The 25,049-nt window shown below is 41.7% G+C and overlaps 2 protein-coding genes across 11 annotated transcripts in view; one reads left to right on the top strand and one right to left on the bottom strand.

The window, feature by feature from the left end:
• The window catches only part of grip2b (glutamate receptor interacting protein 2b), a 399,250-nt gene that overhangs the window by 255,503 nt on the left and 118,698 nt on the right, over nt 1-25,049 (top strand). The gene's annotated exons all lie outside the window — the stretch shown is intronic.
• LOC105006817 overlaps nt 1-25,049 on the bottom strand; it is an 80,099-nt gene that overhangs the window by 28,189 nt on the left and 26,861 nt on the right. For 3 of the 4 annotated variants that reach the window (XM_029113932.2, XM_029113933.2, XM_029113931.2), the window contains 11 exons: nt 22,036-22,181; nt 21,094-21,373; nt 20,684-20,829; nt 16,384-16,663; nt 16,078-16,223; nt 10,428-10,707; nt 10,003-10,148; nt 9,551-9,824; nt 9,113-9,258; nt 6,018-6,300; nt 4,287-4,432 (listed from right to left, as the gene is read on the bottom strand). In XM_029113932.2, the coding sequence (XP_028969765.2) occupies nt 4,287-4,432; nt 6,018-6,300; nt 9,113-9,258; nt 9,551-9,824; nt 10,003-10,148; nt 10,428-10,707; nt 16,078-16,223; nt 16,384-16,663; nt 20,684-20,829; nt 21,094-21,373; nt 22,036-22,181 (2,273 nt within the window). The remainder of the gene's footprint in view (nt 1-4,286; nt 4,433-6,017; nt 6,301-9,112; nt 9,259-9,550; nt 9,825-10,002; nt 10,149-10,427; nt 10,708-16,077; nt 16,224-16,383; nt 16,664-20,683; nt 20,830-21,093; nt 21,374-22,035; nt 22,182-25,049) is intronic. The other variant, XM_029113934.2, reaches the window with a different exon arrangement.

Below are 25,049 nucleotides of genomic sequence, written 5' to 3' on the forward strand. Positions count from 1 at the left end.
ACATGTTTTGCTATACATACATACATCTTCTTCCGCTTCATCCGGGGCTGTGTCGCGGGGGCAGCAGTCTAAGCAGAGATGCCCAGACTTCCCTCTCCCCAGACACTTCCTCCAGCTCTTCCGGGGGGACACCGAGGCGTTCCCAGGCCAGCCGGGAGACATGGTGCCTCCAGCGTGTCCTAGGTCTTCCCCGGGGTCTCCTCCTGGTGGGATGGGACCGGAACACCTTCCCAGGAAGGCGTTCCGGAGGCATCTGAAACAGATGCCCAAGCCACCTCAGCTGACCCCTCTCGATGTGGAGGAGCAGCGGCTCTACTCTGAGCTCCTCCCAGGTGACCGAGCTTCTCACCCTATCTCTAAGGGATCGCCCAGCCACCCTGCAGAGAAAGCTCATTTCGGCCGCCTGTATCCGGGATCTTGTCCTTTCGGTCATGACCCAAAGCTCATGACCATAGGTGAGAGTAGGAACGTAGATTGCCTGGTAAATCGAGAGCTTCGCCTTGCGGCTCAGCTCTTTCTTCACCACGACAGACCGATACATTGACCGCATTACTGCAGAAGCTGCACCGATCCGTCTGTCAATCTCCCGTTCCATCCTTCCCTCACTCGTGAACAAGACCCCTAGATACTTAAACTCCTCCACTTGAGGCAGGCACTCTCCACCAACCTGAAGTGGGCAAGCCACCCTTTTCCGACTGAAGACCATGGCCTCGGATTTGGAGGTACTGATTTTCATCCCAACCGCTTCACACTCGGCTGCAAACCGTCCCAGCGCATGCTGAAGGTCCTGGCTTGAAGGGGCCAACACGACAACATCATCCGCAAAGAGCAGGCCGGAGGGTGTCAGGTTTGGGGACCACACGATGTTTTGCTATACACATGTTTATTCCCTTTGTGTTTATTGGAACAAAACAAAAAAAAGAAGGAAAAAAAGCTAATTGGACATAATTGCACACAAAACCCCAAACATGGGCTGGACAAAGTTCTTGGCACTGATACGACGGGAAGAGGAGTGCACCCTCTGGCATGATGCGTTCATATTTAAATAGCATGGCGCGAATAGGATACCATCAAGAACGAAAAGGATCATTAACAACGATGCCTGGACTCGAAATGGACAGAAAGAAAAATAACGTTTTCCGGCTAAACAAGATGGATTCCGAGGAAGTTGTATATGGACAGATGGAGAGTGTGGTACATACGAAGAGAGAAGACAAAGGAAAGTTGAGATGGCCGAGAATGGACAACAGTCGAAAGGCAGGAAACTAGATAAAGGAGACAATCGACATGGACAAAGATTAATTCTGTTTGACCACCTGGCCGACCGACAGTAGTCTCAAGATGGAGTCTCTCTTATGGGATCCTGGAATCATGGACGATACTAGGAACTGACGTGAACTTTCATAATCATTAAACACCCTTAATGTATAGGCTAGCTGGCAACCAACATTACAATGAGAAGAAGATAGAACGTTCACCGAATGACTTCTGTGCTGCAATTTTCCAATAAACGTGAGCAAACTTCTCACTCGATTTGACACGGGTTCTACATTATTTGACCACTATACGAAACCAACGATTTCTAACAGCACCCTTTCAAAATTGTGGATAAATAAGATTGTTTCAAGCATGTGATGCTCCTTTAAACTCACCTGGGGCAAGTAACAGGTGTGGGCAATATAAAAATCTCACCTGAAAGCAGATAAAAAGGAGAGAAGTTGACTTAGATTGTGCAATGTGTGTCTATGTGGACCACACTAAGCATGGACAACAGAAAGAGGAGAAGAGAACTGTCTGAGGACTTGAGAACCAAAATTGTGGAAAAACATCAACAATCTCAAGGTTACAAGTCCATCTCCAGAGATCTAGTTGTTCCTTTGTCCACAGTGCGCAGCATTATCAAGAGGTTTGCAACCCATGGCACTTTAGCTAATTTCCCTGGACATGGATGAAAGAGAAAAATTGAGGAAAGGTTGCAACGCAGGGTAGTCTGGATGGTGGATAAGCAGCCCCAAACAAGTTCCAAAGAAATTCAAGCTGTCCTGCAGGCTCAGGGTGCATCAGTGTCAGCACGAACTATCCGTCAACATTTGAATGAAATGAAACGCTATGGCAGGAGACCCAGGAGGACCCCATTGCAGACACAGAGACATAAAAAAGCAAGACTACAGTTTGCCAAAATGTACTTGAGTAAGCCAAAATCCTTCTGGGAAAACGTCTTGTGGACAGATGAGACCAAGATAGAGCTTTTTGGTAAAGCACATCATTCTACTGTTTACCGAAAACGAAATGAGGCCTACAAAGAAAGGAACACAGTACCTACAGTAAAATATGATGGAGGTTCAAATATGTTTTGGGGTTATTTTGCTGCCTCTGGCACTGTGTGCAAGGCATTATGAAATCTGAGGATTACCAAAGGATTTTGGGTCGCAATGTAGGGCCCGAGATCGTGATTCTTCCAGCAGGACAATGACCCCAAACATACTTCAAAAAGCACACAGAAATGGATGGCAACAAAGCGCTGGAGAGTTCTGAAGTGGCCAGCAATGAGTCCAGATCTAAATCCCATTGAACACCTTTGGAGAGATCTTAAAATTGCTGTTGGGAAAAGGCGTCCTTCCAATATGAGAGACCTGGAGCAGTTTGCAAAGGAAGAGTGGTCCAAAATTCCGGGTGAGAGGTATAAGAAGCTTGTTGATGGTTATAGGAAGCAAATGATTTCAGTAATTTTTTTCCAAAGGTGTGCAACCAAATATTAAGTTATGGGTGCCAAAAATGTCATCCAGCCCATTTTTTGAGTCTTTTTGTCCTTCTTTTTCTGTGTATAGCAACACTTTTGGCCATGACTGTATTGTAATTTTCTCCCCTTTACAGAATCTATAGGCCCATTGGAATTCCATTTTAAAGTTTTTTTTTGCCAAGTATAATAATGAGAGACGGAATTGCAAATCAAATGCAAGACTGACTTATGGAATAGGGTGGTAAACTGCTGTCAGAAATCTCTTGCCTTGAATAGCGCTACATGTATACGGTTCTCCCGCACCTGTGATTTGTAAGCACTGACTGTGTAGGTCTACTGGCACAACTTTATCAAGAACTGCCTCACACCACCAATTGAAATATAGTTTTTCTCCCTCCCTTATTTATGACTGAGCATTAAACTGTATATATAGATGCTCCCTCCACCAAGATGCCCCAGTGACGCTCCCTCCACCAAGATGCTCCCTCCACCAAGATGCCCCAGTGACGCTCTCTCCACCATGATGCTCCCTCCACCAAGATGCTCCTTCCACCAAGATGCCCCAGTGACGATCCCTCCACCATGATGATCCCTCCACCAAGATGCTCCCTCCACCAAGATGCCCCTGTGACACTCCCTCCATCATGATGCTCCCTCCATTGTGACCTTATGTCCATTGATGGTTTCAGTATTGTGGTACATCCATGGTAAATGGGAAGGAATATATTTTTTGGAGATCAGTGGTTCCCTCCTTGGTATCCATCCATGAATCTCACACTTGTTTAGTTTCTTCTTGTGGACTTGTAACGTTTCAAAGGGAGACGGAGCGCAGGGGTTGAAGGAAGGAGCGTTTAATGACAACAAAAATGGAAAACAAAACAGAGTGCAGTGCACTACAGATAAGACAAACTGAACCATGGATCGCCACAATACAACACAATGACCGACAAAGTTGGGGAGAAAATGCCGGAACTAAATACAAGACTAACAAGGTGAACAGAAACAGGAGGGGGCATAACACAGATGAAAGGAATAAACCCATAAACTGAAACCAGAAAAGGAAAGAACAAACAAGGACATGACAAACCAAGGACACACAGAAAACACAAAGCGGATTAAAGTTGGCAACCCAATATTTATCTCCCAAAACCCACCCATGGGTGGGGACTAGTGCATTGAAAAACAGCCAAATGTACTGGCATTTTTAGCATCTTCTACATGTGGCCCAAGATTCTGAATAAGGGTCCAAGGTTCTGTAGATGGGCCACTAGAGTAGCTTTGCTATGCAAACCAAAGTACACAAAAAAAATAAGAGGGCAAACGTTAAAAAAAGATTTTTCTGAAGTTGGGTGATTCATGCAGAAGTTGGAAATAAATATTTTTAGACTGAAAGATGTTCTTTTGAACATGGCAGTAGTTTACATAAAAATGGTATATGAATCATTTATTGGTAGTTGGAAAAGATGTAATGGAATTTACACACATGTACATGCAATGCAAATCTTGATGATGAATGGTAAAACTGAAGACAGTTATCAAATATTACCTGTAGGAGAGCCATATACTTCAACTTCACACAGAGTGAGAAATTCTGCCCTTCCAGGGATGACCACAACAACATAGCGACCTTCCATCCCATTACACTGGAAGGACTTTGTCTCTCCTGCTGGGATGTTGGAGATGACAGCACATCTGATGGTTGGAGAGAGAGAGATGGAGGGAGGGAGAGAGAGAATGAGAGGGAATTAGGATTCTCTTTAATGTACCCTTCAGAATTTGACTGTTAAATATAACATGAAACTACAGCAGCATGGAATGCAAATACCTTGAAGACAGGACATGTTTGGACACTGACAAAATATTCATAATTTTGGCTCTGTACACCACCACAATGGATTTGAAATGAAGCAACTGAGATGCAATTGAAGTGCAGACTATCAGCTTTAATTCAAGGGGTTGAACAAAAATATTGAATGAAACGTTTAGGAATAGCAACCATTTTCATACACAGTCCCCTTATTTTAGGGGCTCAAATGTAATTGGACAAATTAACACAATCAAATAAAATTAAATTTTTTACATTTGTAGAGAATCCTGGATATCACCAAACGCTGGGTTTCCTCTTTTGTGATGCCTTGTCAGGCCTTTACTGCAACTGTCTTCAGTTGTTGTTTGTTCTTGGGTCTTTCTGTCTTAAGATTTGTCTTCAAGTGAAATACGTGCTCAATCGGGTTGAGATCAGCTGATTGACTCAGCCATTTCAGAATATTCAATTTCTTTGCCTTAAAAAAACTCCTGGCTTGGTTTCACAGTATGTTTGGGCCATTGTCCATTTGTAAAGTGAAGCACCGTCCAATCAACTTCACTGAATTTGGCTCAATCTGAGCAGACAATATATCTCTATAGACTTCAGAATTCATCCGGCTGCTTCTGTCTTCTCTCACATCATCAATAAGCACTATTGACCCAGTGCCATTGGAAGCCATGCATGCCTGTGCCATCACACTGCCTCCAAACGTGTTTTACAGATGATGTGGTATGCTTCGGATCATGAGCCGTTCCAAGCCTTCTCCATACTTTTTTCTTCCCATCATTCTGGTACAGGTTGATCTTAGTTTCAACTGTCCAAAGAAAGCTGTTCTAAAACTTGGCTGGCCTTTCTATATGCTTAAGGCTTATGAATGATTTGCACCTTGTGGTGAACCCTCTGTATTTGTTCTCGTGATGTCTTCTCTTCATGGTAGACTTGGATAATGATATGCCTACTTCCTGGAGAGTTCTTCACTTGGCTGGATGTTGTGAAGGGGTTTTTCATCCACCACTATTGTGGTGTGGAGTGTACAAAACTGTTGATTTGGCCACTCCTAATGTTCCAGCCATCTCTTTTTTGCAGCCTAAGGATGGCCTGTTTCACTTGCATTGAGAGCTCCTTAGTCTGCATGTTGTGGGTTCACAGCAACAGCTTCCAAATGTGAATGCCACACCTGGAATCAACTCCAGACATTTTGCCTGTTTAATTGAGGGGAAAAGACTGTCCATGAAAGAGCTTTTAAGTCAATTGTCCAATTACTTTTGGTCCCTTCAAAAAGAGGGGGCTGAATAATAAAGAGATTTGATTCCTAAACCCTTCGTCAAATTTGGATGTGAATACCATCAAATTGAAGCTGCGATTACTAATTATTCAATTGTAACTTGGTAAATAGACAAAATAACAAAACTTGTGTCAGTGTCCAATTATTTCCGGACCTAACTGTAAATGTACAGAGGCCTGTGTCACCTGGGGTTTTTGATGCCGTTGTTCTCCAGTGAGTTACCAATGCGGATCTCAGCACCATTAAGTCTCTCTGGACAGCAGTCTCCTCTATTGGTGAGGGATACACTTCTAATACTGTACACATCCTTTAGGTCCACTCTCCACCAGGGTTTGTTTTCATTTCCAGTGAATGCACAGGATCCAGATAAATAGTTTGAGTCTCTGTCCCCATCAATGGCATCAGAGGCCTTATTCTTCCAAGTATATAGGGATGACTGAGTCGCTACTCCATTCAAGGCCAAATTCACTAAGGGAACATAGAGAATAATGTTTTAATACAGAATGTAACTGACTTTTGTTAGTGTAGGTCTTTTGAAGATTATTGCCCTGTTGACTGAGGGCCCCTGAATGCTTCACCAGCTGACACCAATGAGGTGGAGATGGCTACTTGTGGACCGACAATAGAGTTGGATAGAGGACTCAACTTGAATGTAATTTGTTTTAGCATGTTTTTTTAGCATCCTATTGAGGTCTTCCACTATTTAAAAAAAATAATTATACTGCAGTCGGAGACAAGGGCAGCTTATATTTTTAGACCAGTTCCAAAGTTTGATGTTATGAATAGTGCTAGCAACGAGTAAAATATATAATTTTGTCTATGACCAAGACAATTATTGCTAATTATTGCTTGGCACCCAATGGAGTAACCCCCTTACCCTACCCTATTTAGAAGGGTTGGGTTAAAGGGAATGTCACATAGACTGACCCTACCCAATTCAGAAGGGTTGGATTGAAGGCAAAGTCACAGACTGACCCAACCCTATTCAGAAGGGTTGGGTTAAAGGGAAAGTCACATAGACTGACCCTACCCAATTCAGAAGGGTTGGGTTAAAGGGAAAGTCACATAGACTGACCCTACCCAATTCAGAAGGGTTGGGTTAAAGGGAATGTCACATACACTATATGACACTATATGCACAAAAGTAAGTGGACACCCCTACTAATTATTGAGTTCAGGCGTTTCAGCCACACCCATTGCACACAGGTGGATACAATCCAGCACATAGTCATGAAATCTCCATAATTGAAAAACACTGGAAATCTCAGGACAGAGCAGACAAGTTGTAATTATTAGGACATTAGCATTTTTCTTCTTCCTTTGGGTCTATACTAGTTTAGACTTTTCCATCAAACAATTACTATGAGGTTAAATTACAGAGGGTCAGATTTTACTAGGCAATTGTGTTCATATTGAGAAATAGTTAACATTTTAATACAGAGATTCAGAATTTGACGGCAACAATGTTATTGACACAATTGCCTTAACGTTTCCATACTCACTGCTACCCAGAAAAACTAAACATCCACTACCCAGAAAAACTAAACATCCACACTCACTGCTACCCAAAAAAACTACACATCCACACTCACTGCTACCCAGAAAAAATAAACATCCATACTCACTGCTACCCAGAAAAAATAAACATCCATACTCACTGCTACCCAGAAAAAATAAACATCCATACTCACTGCTACCCAGAAAAAATAAACATCCATACTCACTGCTACCCAGAAAAAATAAACATCCATATTGTCACGTCCTGGCTGTGCCCCTAGCCATCTCTGCGCTGGGCTCGGGGCATAGCCAGGACAGGACAGGAGGTGGCCTTTAGCCACCTCTAATCCTTTTTTTGGTTTTCCCAATTGGAGGCAGGTGTTAGTTATTGCCTCCAATTGGGGACCCTATTTAAGTTCAGTTTGTAGGCCCAGAGGTGTGGTTCATTTTGGTTTTGTTTATCCTGTGTAAGGAATACCCACGTCACTGGTTGCTGCCTTTTGTTTTGTTGGAGTCCTTCTTTTATTAAACATGGATTATCACTACCTATACTCTGCGCCTGTGTCCTTCTCATCCCATGACCGTGACACATACTCACTGCTACCCAGAAAAAATAAACATCCATACTCACTGCTACCCAGAAAAACCCAACATCTGTACTTACTGCTACCCAGAAAAACTAAACATCCATACTCACTGCTATCCAGAATAACCCAACATCTGTACTCACTGCTACCCAGAAAAACGAAATATCCATACTCACTGCTACCCAGAAAAACCCAACATCCGTACTGACTGCTACCCAGAAAAACCCAACATCCGTACTGACTGCTACCCAGAAAAAGCCAACATCTGTACTCACTGCTACCCAGAAAAACTAAACATCCATACACACTGCTATCCAGAATAAACCAACATCTGTACTCACTGCTACCCAGAAAAACTAAATTTCCATACTCACTGCTACCCAGAAAAACGAAACATCTGTACTTTCTGCTACCCAGAAAAACCCAACATCCGTACTGACTGCTACCCAGAAAAACCCAACATCTGTACTCACTGCTACCCAGAAAACCCAACATCCGTACTCACTGCTACACAGAAAAACCCAACATCTGTACTTTCTGCTACCCAGAAAAACTAAACATCCATACTCACTGCTACCCAGAAAAACTAAACATCCATACTCACTGCTACCCAGAATAACCCAAAATCTGTACTTACTGCTACCCAGAAAAACTAAATTTCCATACTCACTGCTATCCAGAATAACCCAACATCTGTACTCACTGCTACCCAGAAAAACTAAATATCCATACTCACTGCTACCCAGAAAAACGAAACATCTGTACTTTCTGCTACTCAGAAAAACCCAACATCCGTACTCACTGCTACCCCAGAAAAAGAGGTTCTTGCCCATGATCCACATTATACACTATACTCAGCTATGACATATGGTGGGGGTGTTGTTTCTTTTATAATTGTACACAAATATTGTAAAAAATTATAATAAGCATAGCATCTAAACATTAACCGCATAATAATTGTTTGCTTTCAAATCCAAACATTTGGAGAATAACAATAAACAATGACAACTGTAGTAATTCAGTAGTTATGGAGGACATACCTACTGGTAAGATATTCATTCCCTCACCCACAGAACGTAAGTTATTCTCCCAAAGGTGATTTGGGGCCAACACTTTTTTGGGACAGGCGTCTGCCAAATATCACCCTTTGAATTAGCATTTTTGACAGACCGTGTGAACAACAAAAAAAATATTACCCGGAGGAGACCCATATACTTCCACTTCACACAGAGTGAGAAATTCTTCCCTTCCAGGGATGACCACAACAACATAGCGACCTTCCATCTCATTACACTGGAAGTAGTGTGTCTCTCCAGCTGGGATGTTGGAGATGACAGCACATCTGATAGAGGGAGAGGGAGATATAGATATGACAGGGCACTGGGACTCTTCAAGGCCCAGCTCAGATCAAACACACATCAGGCAGAATGAAACACAATGTGGTCTGCACGCAAATATGCTATATTAAAAATGAACTGATGTAAATTCCTTTCATGTTACATTTGTCAATGTACCCTACATATTTTGATTGTTAACTATATCATATAGTCACAGAGTATCTATAGCAGCATGGATTTATACCAATTCAAATACCTTGAAGACAGGACATAAATGTTCAGAGGTCTGTGTGTCACCTGGGGTTGTTGATGCCGTTGTTCTCCAGTGAGTTACCAATGCGGATCTCAGCACCATCAAGTCTCTCTGGACAGCAGTCTCCTCTATTGGTGAGGGATACAGTTGTAACTCTGTACACATCCCTTAGGTCCACTCTCCACCAGGGGTTGGTGTCTTTCTGAGTGTGGGTGCAGGATCCATAGTGTGAGGTTCTGTCCCCATCAATGGCATCAGAGGCATTACGATTCCCCTTGAGTGAAGACTGAGCAGCTACTCCATTTAACGCCAGGTTTACTACAGAGATATAGAGAATAATGGTTTAATACAGAATGTACAGATTTGGTTGTACATGGAAAAAGTTCTGACATGATTTATCTTTTTCTCATTCTTTTACATCACAAGAACCTGGCATTTTAACAGGGGTGTGTAGACTTTTTATATCCACTGTACTTCTACTATTACAGATGATTACCTGTAGGAGAGCCATATACTTCCACCTCACACAGAGTGAGAAATTCTTCCCTTCCAGGGATGACCACAACAACATAGCGACCTTCCATCTCATTACACTGGAAGTAGTGTGTCTCTCCAGCTGGGATGTTGGAGATGACAGCACATCTGATAGAGGGAGAGGGAGAGACAAGTAGAATTTCTCAAGTCAAGTACAGACTGTAGATAAAGATTCTGAGGCAAAAAATAATAATCTGTTACCAGCAACAAGGAATTAACTGCATTAATCATATTAAAGGAATTGCATTCATTACTGTGTTAACTTTGTCCTAATGAGTCTATAATCCAAAATGTACATATAAGCACAGAGTACCTTCAGCAGCAAGGATTAATATCAATCCAATACCTTGGAGACAGGACATAAATGTTCAGAGGTCTGTGTGTCACCTGGTGTTGTTGATGCCGTTGTTCTCCAGTGAGTTACCAATGCGGATCTCAGCACCATCAAGTCTCTCTGGACAGCAGTCTCCTCTATTGGTGAGGGATACAGTTCTAACTCTGTACACATCCCTTAGGTCCACTCTCCACCAGGGGTTGGTGTCTTTCTGAGTGTGGGTGCAGGATCCAGAGTGATAGTGTGAGGTTCTGTCCCCATCAATGGCATCAGAGGCATTACGATTCCCATAGAGTGAAGATTGAGCAGCTACTCCATTTAAGGCCAGGTTTACTAGAGACATAGAGAATAATGGTTTAATACAGAATGTACAGATTTGGTTGTTGTGTTTGATTTTTACGTGGTCCTGCACATAGGTTGAAATAAGAGCTGAGGGAGGTGAGCTCCCATATTCCCACTTATGAGCAGTTTACCATTTTAGATGGAACTGGAACCTATAAAATAGGGCTCCCCCATACTTTTAATCCTAGAGATACTGAGGGGAAATATCTTTACTTGTTCAAGACTATTCCATTTCTGTTCTGGAAATGCCTGCAAATCACTCAATAGACTGTAAAGGAATCGAGTGAAGAGTGGAAGTACCATTTTAGAACCTTCAATTGGGTGACAGGGTCACAAACTCTAATTTGAAACTAGGTTTCTGAGGACAGAGATTGATTCTTCTCTTCAGTAAAAGGATTTGTACTTATAATAAAAGCTCACAAAGGTTGGAACAGCTGATGCTTTCTGGTTCTCAAGAACGATAGCGTTCTCCGTCCCTTGTTAAACTTGTTGATCCTAAACCAGTTTTTTTTTGTTTAGTTTCAAATCAGAATCAGAAAGAGTTTTATTGCAAAGTAAGTTTCACAACAAACAAGGAATTTGTTCTGGTAATTGGTGCAACAATTTATACAAAAGCAATAAGGGAAGTAAAAACAAATACAGTGGACAGTGGACTGAGCATAAAAATAGGAGAATGTACATTAATAAGTTACTAAACAATAACTAAATGTATATGTAAGGTGCAAGATTTTGTCCAGTTGAGGGTTGTGTGTGTCTATGTGGGGAAGGGTAATGGATTTGTCCAGTTGAGGGTTGTGTGTGTCTATGTGGGGAAGGGTAATGGATTTGTCCAGTTGAGGGTTGTGTGTGTCTATGTGGGGAAGGGTAATGGATTTTGTCCAGTTGAGGGTTGTGTGTGTCTATGTGGGGAAGGTTAATGGATTTGTCCAGTTGAGGGTTGTGTGTGTCTATGTGGGGAAGGGTAATGGATTTGTCCAGTTGAGGGTTGTGTGTGTCTATATGGGGAAGGGTAATGGATTTGTCCAGTTGAGTGTTGTGTGTGTCTATGTGGGGAAGGGTAATGGATTTGTCCAGTTGAGGGTTGTGTGTGTCTATGTGGGTAAGGGTAATGGATTTGTCCAGTTGAGGGTTGTGTGTGTCTATGTGGGGAAGGGTAATGGATTTGTCCAGTTGTGGGTTGTGTGTGTCTATGTGGGGAAGGGTAATGGATTTGTCCAGTTGTGGGTTGTGTGTGTCTATGTGGGGAAGGTTAATGGATTTGTCCAATTGAGGGTTGTGTGTGTCTATGTGGGGAAGGGTAATGGATTTGTCCAGTTGTGGGTTGTGTGTGTCTATGTGGGGAAGGGTAATGGATTTGTCCAGTTGTGGGTTGTGTGTGTCTATGTGGGGAAGGGTAATGGATTTGTCCAGATGAGTGTTGTGTGTGTCTATGTGGGGAAGGGTAATGGATTTGTCCAGTTGAGGGTTGTGTGTGTCTATGTGGGTAAGGGTAATTGATTTGTCCAGTTGAGGGTTGTGTGTGTCTATGTGGGGAAGGGTAATGGATTTGTCCAGTTGTGGGTTGTGTGTGTCTATGTGGGGAAGGGTAATGGATTTGTCCAGTTGTGGGTTGTGTGTGTCTATGTGGGGAAGGGTAATGGATTTGTCCAGTTGAGGGTTGTGTGTGTCTATGTGGGGAAGGGTAATGGATTTATCCAGTTCAGGTTGTATGTATATGTGGGGAGGGGTCATAGATTTGACTAGTTGAGGGTTGTGTGTGTATGTTGGGAAGGGTAATGGATTTTTCCAGTTGAGGGTTGTGTGTGTATGTTGGGAGCGAGCTATAGTCAATTTGGTTCCGGGGGCATGTTCATGAGGCCTACTGCTGTAGGAAATAAACTGTTCTTTTGGCGAGAGATTTTGGTCCTGATAAACCTCAGCCTTCTGATAGAGGGGAGAGTTCTGAATATAGTCAATTTCCAAGGTGAGAGGGATCAGCACCAATCATTGCTGCTTGCTCCGTGTCCTGGAGGTGTGTAGGTTGTGTAGAGATGGGAGAGCGGATGATGTCCTGCCCCTGTCTTTGGCTGTGGCTGCAGAGTACCAGACGGTGATGGAGGTCAGGATGGACTATGATGGCAGTGTAGGAATGCACCATCATAGTTGGTGACAGCTTGAACTTTTGTAGATGTTTTGTAGCTGTTGCCGGAAGTACATCCTCTGCTGTGCTTTCTTTGTAAGAGAGGTGATGTTCAGGTCCCACTTGAGGTCTTGGGCGATGGTGGTGCCCAGAAAGCGATCTGACTCAACAGAGTTGACTGGGGAGCCACCCAGGGCAATGGGGGGAAGTGCAGCTGGGCTTCTCCTGATGTCCATTATCATCTCCACAGTCTTTGGGGCGTTGAGCTCCAATTTGTTCTGACACCAGGACACCAGATGGTCAATCTCCCACCTGTAGGGGGACTCGTCAAACTCGTCAGAAATAAATCTGATGGTGCTGATGGTCAGGGGGTCAGACAGGAGTTTCCCCAGCCTCAAGTCATGCTTCTTCTTGGACAGGAACGCTGTGATCCACCTGCATGTGGACTCAGGCACTCCCAGTTAGGATAGCTTGTCTTGGAGAAAAGAGGGAGTTATGGTGTTGAATGGGGAACCGAAGTCCACAAACAGGATTCTGGCGTAGGTCCTAGGAGAGTCCAGATGCTGGTGGATGAAGTGAAGAGCCATGTTGACCATGTCGTCCACAGACCCGTTTGTCTCTGTAGGCAAACTGCAGTGGGTCTAGTAGAAGGTCGATGATGGTCTTGAGGTGGGACAGCACAAGGCTCTCAAATTAATTCATAACCACAGAGGTCACGACGACAGGTCTGTGGTCGTTAAGTCCTGTGGTCCTTGGCTTCTTGGGGACTGGGATGATGGTGGAGGACTTGAAACAGGCCGGGATGCAGCATGTCTCCAGGGAGGTGTTGAAAATGTCAGTAAACACTTTGACCTTCACACAACAGGTTTAGAAAGTGTACGTTTTTGCCTGTATGTAGGTATTAGATTGACCATGACGTGGTCTGAGAGTGCTAGAGCAGCGCTGGTCACAGCGTGATAGGCTAATGCTTTGTCAGCATTACAGTTAGTTTGTTCCAACGTGTGGTTTACAGCCGTTGATCTAGAGGATGAATAAGTCCATAACCATTACTCCCAGTACAATAACCCTCACAGGTTTGGTTTTGAAGCAGTAGCCAACTAATTCCTTGTCATTCCATTCAGGCTTTCTCTCTGGACCTTTGGGGATATCTGTTATAATTTTGGGGATGTCTGTTTTTTTGGAGTGCTAATTTACATCATGGGTATTGTGATTCAGTTGTTATTGTAAAATAGAACTTGTTCTTAATTGCGTGCCTGTTAAAACAAATTTACATAACCAAGTAGAAACATCCCCAATAGGACGCAGGGGGTCATGGGTCAAGGTAATGGTCAGGGGTCAGGTTGATTATAATGGTCAGGGTAATGGTCAGGGGTCAGAGTAATGGTAATGGTCAGAGTAATGGTAATGGTCAAGGTAATGGACAGGGTAATGGTCAAGGGTCATGGTATGGGTCTAGGTAATGGTCAGGAGTCAGGGTAATGGTCTGAGGTAATTGTCAAGGGTCAGGGTAATGGTCACGGGTCAGAGTAATAGTAATGGTCAAGCTTATGGTCATGTTAATGGTCAAAGTTCATGGTAATGGTCAAGGTAATGATCAGGAGTCAGGGTAATGGTCAGGGGTCAGAGTAATGGTAATGGTCAAGGTAATTGTCAGGGGTCAGGGTAATGGTCAGAGTAATGGTCAAGGGTCAGGGCAATGATCAGGTTAATGGTCATGGGTCAGAGTCATGGTATGGATAAGGGTAATGGTCAGGGGTCATAATATTGATCAGAGTGCCAGCTTATGTACAGTTGTGCTCATAAGTTTGCATTCCCTGGCAGAAATTGTGAAATTATGGCATTGATTTTCAAAATATGACTCATCATGCAAAAAAACTGTCTGAAGCCATTTATTATCACAGTTGTTTGGCTCCTTTTTAAATCCTAATGATAACAGAAATCACCCAAATGGCCCTGAGCAAAATGTACATATGTTTGGCCTTGTTACAGACACATAAGGTGACAAACACAGGTGAAAATAGCAATTAAAGTTGAATTTCCCACACCTGTGGCTTTTAAATTGCAATTAGTGTCTGTGTAAAAATAGTCAGTGAGTATGTTAGCTCTCATATGGATGCACTGAGCAGACTACATACTGAGCCATGGGGAGCAGAAAAGAACTGTCAAAAGTTCTGCGTAACAAGGTAATGGAACTTTATAAAGATGGAAAAGGATATAAAAAGATATCCAAAGCCTTTCAAATGCCAGTCAGTACTGTAAAACCACTTACTAAGAAATGGGAAATTCGGGGTTCTCTAGATACCAAGCCAAGGTCAGATAGACCAAGAAAGATTTCATCCAAAACTGCCAGAAGAATTGTTCAGGATAAAAAGGAAAACCCACAGGTAAAAAGACGGTGTGATTGTTTTAAAGGAGCACAATACAACGATACTTGAACAAAAATTAGCTGCATGGTCAAGTTATCAAAAATAAGTCTTTACTGCGCGAGTGCCACAAAAATGCCTGGTTACAATATGTCCGACAGCACCTTGACCCGCCTCACTGCTTCCCGGCACAATGTAATTTGGAGTGATGAGACCAAAATAGAGTTTTATGGTCACAACCATAAGCGCCATGTTTGGAGAGGGGTCAACAAGTGTAGTCTATAGTGAAAATAATACCATCCCCACTGTGAAGCATGGTGGTGGCTCACTGATGTTTTGGGGGGGTGTGAGCTCTAAAGGCACAGGGAATCTTGTGAAGATTGATGGCAAGATGAAAGCAGCATGTTATCAGAAAATACTGGCAGACAATTTGCATTCTTCTGCACGAAAGCTGCACATGGGATGCTCTTGGACTTTCAAACACGACAATGACCCTCAAGTTGACCCTCCAGTGGTTACAGCAGGAAAAGGTAAAGGTTCTGGAGAGGCCATCACAGTCTCCTGACCTTAATATCATCAAGCCACTCTGGGGAGATCTCAAAGCTGCGGTTCATGCAAGACGACCAAAGACTTTGCATGACCTGGAGGCATTTTGGCAAGATGAATGGGCATCTCTACCACCTGCAAGAATTCGGGGCCTCATAGACAACTATTACAATTACATTGATGCTAAAGGGGGCAATACACTATATTAAGAACTAAGGGTATGCAAATGTTTGAGCACAACTTTAAATGGAATGGAATGGCCATCATGTACATAAAGGTGTATATAATGCAAATCATGTTGGTTAATGTGAAGACAAAGTGATCAGTGTTTACCTGTAGGAGACCCATATACTTCCACTTCACACAGAGTGAGCCATTCTTCCCTTCCAGGAATGACCACAACAACATAGCGACCTTCCATCTCATTGCAATGAAAGGACTGGGTCTCTCCTGCTGGGACGTGAGGGATGACAGCACATCTGAAAGAGGGAGAGGAGAGAGATTGAGGGGGAATGGGGTATTCTACAATGTAGCCTACAGAATATGACTTAAATATAGCATATAGCCACATGGAATCTAGAGCAGCATGGATGAATACCAACAACAGGTCAAAGAAATGTACAGAAGTCTATGTGTCACCTGGGGTTGTTGATGCCGTTGTTCTCCAGTGAGTTACCAATGCGGATCTCAGCACCATCAAGTCTCTCCTCACAGCAGTCTCCTCTATTGGTGAGGGATACACTTCTAATTCTGTAGGTCTCCCTTAGGTCCACTCTCCACCAGGGTTTGTTATCTTTCTGAGTGTGGGTGCAGGACCCAGAGTGATAGTTTGAGGTTGTGTCCCCATCAATGGCATCAGAGGCTTTAGTATTAAAATAGAGTGAGGACTGAGCAGCTACTCCATTCAACGCCAAGTTTACTGCAGGGACAAGGTGGGGAATGTTTTATAAAAACATTACACTTTGACGGTAAGCTAATATTATGGAATGTTCAGCAGAGTCTCTAGACTTGAACGCCATCAAGCTGGTTTAGGATGAACTGGGCAGAAGGGTGAAAGCCAAGCAACCTACAACTGCAACTTTCAGTCCAATAATTGAGTTCCATTGTAGAAGGAATGTCACAAGTGTGTTTAGCTGATGTTTGCAAGAAGTGGCGATTATGATTAACATTTAGTTAAACAAGATGATTCCATGATATGTTTTTGTTTTCCAATTGTTCTTGTGCTTTCATTTGGGAGTACATTCAGACATTAAACTGTGTGAATTTCAATAATAACAGGAGAAATTGAGGTGTTAGTGTACAGTTAATTCTGGAAATAACTGGAAACTTACACGTTTTGTTATTTTGTCTGTTTGCCAAAATGTATTAAATTCAAAGTTAAATAATGAATACAGGTTTAAAGCACAGTGTCCCAGGTTTAATTTGAGGGTATTCTCATCCAAATTGGAGGAAGGGTTTAGGAATTACAGCTCCTTAATATGTAGCCCCCTCTTTTTCAAGGAACCAAAAGTAATTGGACAAATGAATCAAAAGCTGTTTCATGGACTGGTGTGGGCTATTCCTTCATTATTTCTTCATCAATTAAGCTGGTAAAAGGTCTGGAGTTGATTCCAGGTGTGGCATTCACATTTGGAATGCTGTTGCAGTGAACCCACAATATGCTGTCATAGGAGCTCTCATTGCAAGTTAAACAGGCCATCCTTAGGCTGCAAAAAAACAAAAAACATCAGAGAGATAGCAGGAACATTATAAGTAGCCAAATCAACAGTTTTGTACACTCCACACCAGTGGTGGATGATCCTAGGATAATTTCCCCTTCACAACATCCAGCCAAGTGAAGAACACTCTCCAGGAGGTAGGCATATCATTATCCAAGTCTACTGTAAAAAGAAGACTTCACGAGAACAAATACAGAGGGTTCACCACAAGGTGCAAATCATTCATAAGCCTCAAGAATAGAAAGGCCAGATTAGTCTTTGCCCAAAAACATTTAAAAAAGCCAGACCAGTTCTGGAAAAGCATTCTTTGAAAAAGTATGGAGAAGGCTTGGAAGGGCTCATGATCTGAAGCATACCACATCATCTGTAAAACACAGTGGAGGCAGTGTGATGGCGTGGGCATGCATGGCTTCCAATGGCACTGGGTCTCTAGTGTTTATTGATGATGTGAAAGATAGACAGATGCAGCCAGATGAATTCTGAAGTGTATAGGGATATATTGTTTGCTCAGATTGAGCCAAATTCAGAAAAGTTGATTGGACGGCGCTTCACTTTACAGATGGACAATGACCCACAACATACTGCGAAAGCAACCCAGGAGTTTTTTAAGGCAAAGAGGTAGAATTTTCTGCAATGGCTGAGTCAATCTTCTAATCTCAACCCGATCGAGCATGCATTTCACTTGAAGACAGAACTTAAGACAGAAAGACCCATGAACAAATAGCAACTGAAGACAGATGCAGTAAAGGCCATCACAAAGGAGGAAACCCAGCTTTTGTTGATGTCCATGCGTTCCAGACTTCAAGTAATCATTGCCTGCAAAGGATTCTTGACAAAGCAGTAAAAATGAACATTTTATTATTGACTGTGTTAATTTGTCCAATTACATTTGAGCCCCTAAAATAAGGGGACTGTGTATGAAAATGGTTGCAAATCCTAAACCTTTCATACAACATTTTTTTTCCACCCCTTGAATTAAAGCAGAAAGTCTGCACTTCAATTTCATCTTAGTTGTATCATTTCAAATCCATTGTGGTGGTGCACAGAGACAAAATTATGAAAATGTTGTCAGTGTCCAAATATTTCCGGACCTAACTGTATATACGATTGATCCAAACTGTATCTGTGAAATTCCTATCTGACAAAACCATGAGATCTGACCTTTTTTGTAAAATCACTTACTAATCTGATTGGGATCAGTGGTCAGCTGTAGATTTAAATCGGGTGTTTTGAATCCTGAATGAGGATTGGCTGATGGACATGACATATGAGACAGATGTATGCTGGTATGTCATGACATTACGTCTCGCTGCTCTAATTGCGTTGGTAAACAATTCATAAGAACAATAAGGCATGTTGGGGCTTTATGATATATTGCCAATCTACCATGGCAAAGCACTGTGTCCAGTCACTCCACTATGTGCCGTGCTTAAGAACAGTTCATAAATGTGCTATATTGGCCATTTAAAACAGTTCCTCCTGCTTTATTGCTTACATATACTACCACCTCCCAGAAGAGCCTTCACTAGTGATCATATCCCCCACTCATCCTGAAAAGGGGGGGGGGGGGTGTTGCTAATATTTATGACAGTAAATATAAATGTACTCTTAAACTCATCACTGGTTTTCATTCTTTTGAAGTTTTACTCATGAAAGCAAACCAGGATGATAAATTGTTTTTCATAGCTACAATTAACAGGCCCCCTGAGCCATACACATTGTTCCTCAATGATTTTCCAGAATTATTGTCTAACCTTGTAGTCATGGCAGATAGTATTCAAATCTTTGGGCAATTTCAATATTCATATGGAAATGTCCAATGATCCTCTTGAAAAAACCTTTGATTGACTCAATGGGTTTTGTCCAACATGTCTCAGGTCCAACACACTACCACAATCATACCTTAGGCTTAGGGAGAAATAGATATTGTAGATTTTCACCAAGTACATTGTGTTGATCTTACTAAATGTCTTGAACTTTCACCAAGTACATGGTGTGTAGATCTTACTAGATGACTTGTATTTTCACCCAGTACATGGTGTGTAGATCTTACTAGATAACTTATATTTTCACCAAGTACATGGTGTGAAGATCTTACGAGATGATACATGACTTGTTTTTTCACCAAGTACATGGTGTGAAGATCTTACGAGATGATACATGACAATTTTTTTCACCAAGTACATGGTGCATAGATCTTACGAGATGATACATGACTTGTTTTTTCACCAAGTACATGGTGTGAAGATCTTACTAGGTGATACATGACTTGTATTTTCCCCAATACATGGTGTGAAGATCTTACGAGATGATACATGACTAGATTTTTCACCAAGTACATGATGTATAGATCTTACGAGATGATACGTGACAATTTTTTTCACCAAGTACATGGTGCGTAGATCTTACGAGATGATACATTATGAGTTTTTTCACCAAGTACATGGTGCATAGATCTTACGAGATTATACTTTTACTGGTTTTTTCACCAAGTACATGGTGCGTAGATCTTACGAGATGATACATGACTAGTTTTTTCACCAAGTACATGGAGTATAGATTAGGGATGTAAGGTTAAATGGTATGTTTTCGATCCGTTAGGTATGCCCCCTTCCAGTTCAATACGCACATGTGAACCACAGAGTTACGGTATGCCGGTCATTTTCCTATAATTTCCAAAACATGCTTATTGTGCTTCAGACTACACACACGTTGTAGATTCAGATCCACAGAACGAGACGCGTAGCTTGTGAACAGGTAAGGCAGGCAACTGCTTGGGGCCCCAGGTCGTTAGGAGGTTCCTGAGGGCTGACATACTTTACTCCACAGCAATTTCTCAAAATGTGGCAATCGCAGTGACCGCAACCCCCTCCCCTTAAACAACCAATGGATGATCTGCAATGACAGCTCAGTAGGAAACCTCCCTAAAGACGCCCCACAGGGTATCTGCAGGTTTCAGCAAGTTAAAAACGTTTTATGACTTTTTTAATGCCACTACGAATTCAATTTAAGACCAATTTCACAACAATACCCCATGAATAAAATACACATGGAGACCAATTTTACTGAAGTACTCATTGTTTTAGAGCAGTAAGCCTGCTAAGAATAACGTCACTGGCTGTACCTTGCGTGACCATTGCAAGTGTGTTCCTTGTTGAAGTAAAGGTATAATAATACATAATACATATAAACAATTAAGACTGACAGTTATAGATGATTACCTGTAGGAAGCCCATATACTTCCACTTCACACAGAGTGAGCCATTCTGCCCTTCCAGGGATGACCACAACAACATAGCGACCTTCCATCTCATTACACTGGAAGTAGTGTGTCTCTCCTGCTGGGATGTTGGAGATGACAGCACATCTGATAGAGGGAGAGGGAGGGACAAGTAGAATTTCTCAAGTCAAGTACAGACTGTAGATAAAGATTCTGAGGCAAAAAAAGCAATAAAGAATTAACAGAATTAATCATATTAAATTAATTGTATGCATTACTGTGTTAACTCTGTCCTAATGAATCTATAATCCAAAATGTACTTATAAGCACAGAGTACCTTCAGCAGCAAGGATTAATATCAATCCAGAACCTTGGAGACAGGACATAACTGTTCAGAGGTCTGTGTGTCACCTGGGGTTGTTGATGCCGTTGTTCTCCAGTGAGTTACCAATGCGGATCTCAGCACCATCAAGTCTCTCTGGACAGCAGTCTCCTCTATTGGTGAGGGATACAGTTCTAACTCTGTACACATCCCCTAGGTCCACTCTCCACCAGGGGTTGGTGTCTTTCTGAGTGTGGGTGCAAGATCCAGAGTCATAGTGTGAGGTTCTGTCCCCATCAATGGCATCAGAGGCCTTATGATTCCCATAGAGTGAAGACTGAGCAGCTACTCCATTTAACGCCAAGTTTACTAGAAACATAGAGAATAATGGTTTAATACAGAATGTACATGTTTGGTTGTTGTTAGTGTAGGACTACTGAAGACTTGACTGAGGGCCGCCTGAATGCTTCACCAACTGAAGCCAATGAGGTGGAGAAGGCAACTTCTGGACCAATCAGAAAGTTGGATAGGGGACTTAGCCTGGACATCCCATTGGGGGCTTCCACTATTTTGAAGTTGTCAACTCGGTGTGGTTGAAGTGGCAATTCACCCAAAACCACCCATTGACCTGGAAAGAGTCTTGCAGTGTTGGTTTTGTGGTCAATGAGTGTCAAAAGATTTATTTAACAAAATTCTCATGAAATTATGAAAGATTTCTCTGTACAATAATAGCAATACCAATATTTGAAAGTAAAGTCATTATTGCAAATGTACCATATTCAACTTGGTAAAGCTGATCAAATCTTCCTGAAAAATGTTTCAGGTAGCCATGACAACACACAACGCAAGTCTGAATGCAGTGCGGAAAACACTGTTTGCTTCATGATAGTTAGAAAAAAAGTGCTTTGATTACATAGCACAGTCAATACATTGAGGATATGTTTATGAAATATATACTTAAATGATGATATAGATAAAGGGATGTGTTCTCAACAGTAATTCCCATGTCATCGACTGGCTGATTACTGTACCTGCATGAGACCCATATACTTCCACTTCACACAGAGTGAGCCATTCTGCCCTTCCAGGGATGACCACAACAACATAGCGACCTTCCATCTCATTACACTGGAAGGCCTTTGTCTCTCCTGCTGGGATGTGGGAGATGACAGCACATCTGATAGATAGACAGACAGAGACAGACAGACACAGACAGACAGAGAACGACAGAGTCCCTTCATGAGTTGTATAAACTTTGACCTCATTCCCCCCGTGCAATACATTGGGTTCTGTCAGTTTTGAAACCAGTTTAATGCTAGTACCTAAGCTGATTTTACTGAACCTACGCAACAGCAGAACATAGTCAACAGTATCAAAAGCTTTTGATAGATCAGTAAATAGATACACAATGTTGTCCTTTGTCCTGAGCATCCTGAATGTCCCTTATCCTGAATGTCCCTTATCCTGAATGTCCCTTATCCTGAATTTCGGAACGAAATTGACTATAGCCCGCTCCCCACATACACACACAACCCTCAACTGGACAAATCTATAACCCCTCCCCACATACACACACAACCCTCAACTAGACAAATTTATAACCCCTCCCCAGATACACACACAACCATCAACTGGACATATCTATAACCCCTCCCCAAATACATACACAACCCTCAACAGGACAAATCTATAACCCCTCCCCACATATACACACAACCCTCAACTGGACAAATCGATAACCCCTCCCCACATACATACACAACCCTCAACAGGACAAATCTATAACCCCTCCCCACATAGACACACACAACCCTCAACAGGACAAATCTATAACCCCTCCCCACATATACACACAACACTCAACTGGGCAAATATATTACCCCTCCCCACATACATAAACAACCCTCAACTGGATAAAAGCTTGCACCTTACATATACTTTTTAGTTATTTAGTAATTTATTAATGCATAGTCTACTATTTTTAGGCTCAGTTCATTGTTCTTATTTGTTTTTATTTCCCTTATTCCTTTTGTATACATTGTTGCATCAATTACCAAAACAAATTCCTTGTTTGTTGTGAAACTTGATGGTAATTATCCAGCAGTGATACAGGATGGTAATTATCCAGATTTGATGGTACTATGTTTGTTGTGATATAGGATTGGTAATTATCCAGCTGTGATGGTACTATGTTTTTTGTGATATAGGATGGTAATTATCCAGCTGTGATACAGGATGGTAATTATCCAGCTGTGATGGTACTATGTTTGTTGTGATTTCGGATGGTAATTATCCAGCTGTGATGGTACTATGTTTGTTGTGATTTCGGATGGTAATTATCCAGCTGTGATGGTACTATGTTTGTTGTGATACAGGATGGTAATTATCTAGCTGTGATGGTACTATGTTTGTTGTGATATAGGATGGTAATTATCCAGCTGTGATGGTACTATGTTTGTTGTGATTTAGGATGATAATTATCCAGCTGTGATGGCACTATGTTTGTTGTGATACAGGATGGTAATTATCCAGCTGTGATGGTACTATATTTTTTGTGATACAGGATGGTAATTATCCAGCTGTGATACAGGATGGTAATTATCCAGCTGTGATGATACTATGTTTGTTGTGATTTAGGATGGTAATTATCCAGCTTTGATGGTACTATGTTTGTTGTGATTTAGGATGGTAATTATCCAGCTGTGATGGTACTATGTTTGTTGTGATTTAGGATGGTAATTATCCAGCTGTGATGGTACTATGTTTGTTGTGATTTAGGATGGTAATTATCCAGCTGTGATGGTACTATGTTTGTTGTGATTTAGGATGGTAATTATCCAGCTGTGATGGCTCGCCACCCTTGTGTAACAGCGTGATATATGTGACTTTCTAGTTTTTGGGAATTGTGTTGCTTAAAAATGTTGAGTAAGATTATGAGTAAGAGGGGCAGACATTATGTTTGCTCCAAATATTAATTAATATTGATTCAATTAATCTGGGCCAGCTGAATTCTTAATGTAAATTGATTTGAGAGACATTATAATTTTGGATTGGTCAGTCGTTTCAAAACTAAAGGGTCAATCCATAGATCTAATTGTAGCATGGCAATCCTGAATAGAATCATCAGTAGCACGCTCACATCTGACATGGGATGATTTTTTAAAAGGTGCCCAGCAAAATCATTATTTAATAAATGCAGCAATTCCACTTCATATTTTACTTCTTTAGAGTCTTGCAACCATTTCAGAGGTAGGGTCAAACAAGGGTATTTTTATATTGATAGATTTAATGGTTTTCCAGAATTTTATTGGGTTACAAAGATTTTCTTTTGTAGATTCATAATAAAAGCTTGATTTACCTCTTACAAAACCAAAATGTCTGCAGCAGATTTGTGCCCAACTTGTGTCTGATTTGTAGCAAATAAATTAGTTTACATTTTGCCACAGGTTTGCCAATGTTGGCCACTAGTGGCAATCTTCCAGCAACATTCTGGCAATAATGAGAAGTTTGCCACTACTGGCAAACATGTTCACTCCTGGTTTGCCACAAGTTGCGAATAGTGCCAAAGTGAACGTATGCCAGTAGCAGGAAACTTCTCATTATTGCCAGAATTTAGTTTTTTAGTTTTTTTATATTATAAAAACTGTTAGATAGAGATATTGGAAATGTGTTACTTCTAGTTGATATACATAGGAATCAGCTACATTTTGGTATAAGATTTGAAAGTTTGTGATGAGTGATGGTAGCTGGCTAACATAATTTCATCACAAAGTTAGTTGGCACACTGAATTTGAAGGTATAAGCATTTAGTGAAAAATATGGTAAGACATGTTTTATACATGTGTCTGTGTCTCTCTTTGTATGTGTGTGTGTGTGCGTGTGTGCGTATGGTGGGGGGCTAATAGGCTACTGTTGTAGTTACTGTCCATTCTAAAATATTGTAGCAAACCGTATGGGATGGGCAGAAGGCGTTGTGACTGAATGTACCCATTTGGGTTCTATGTTCTGGGAGTGGGATATACAGTGGGGAGAACAAGTATTTGAT

This window comes from Esox lucius, chromosome 17, assembly GCF_011004845.1.
Source record: "Esox lucius isolate fEsoLuc1 chromosome 17, fEsoLuc1.pri, whole genome shotgun sequence".
In the NCBI taxonomy this organism is placed as follows: Eukaryota; Metazoa; Chordata; class Actinopteri; order Esociformes; family Esocidae; genus Esox; species Esox lucius.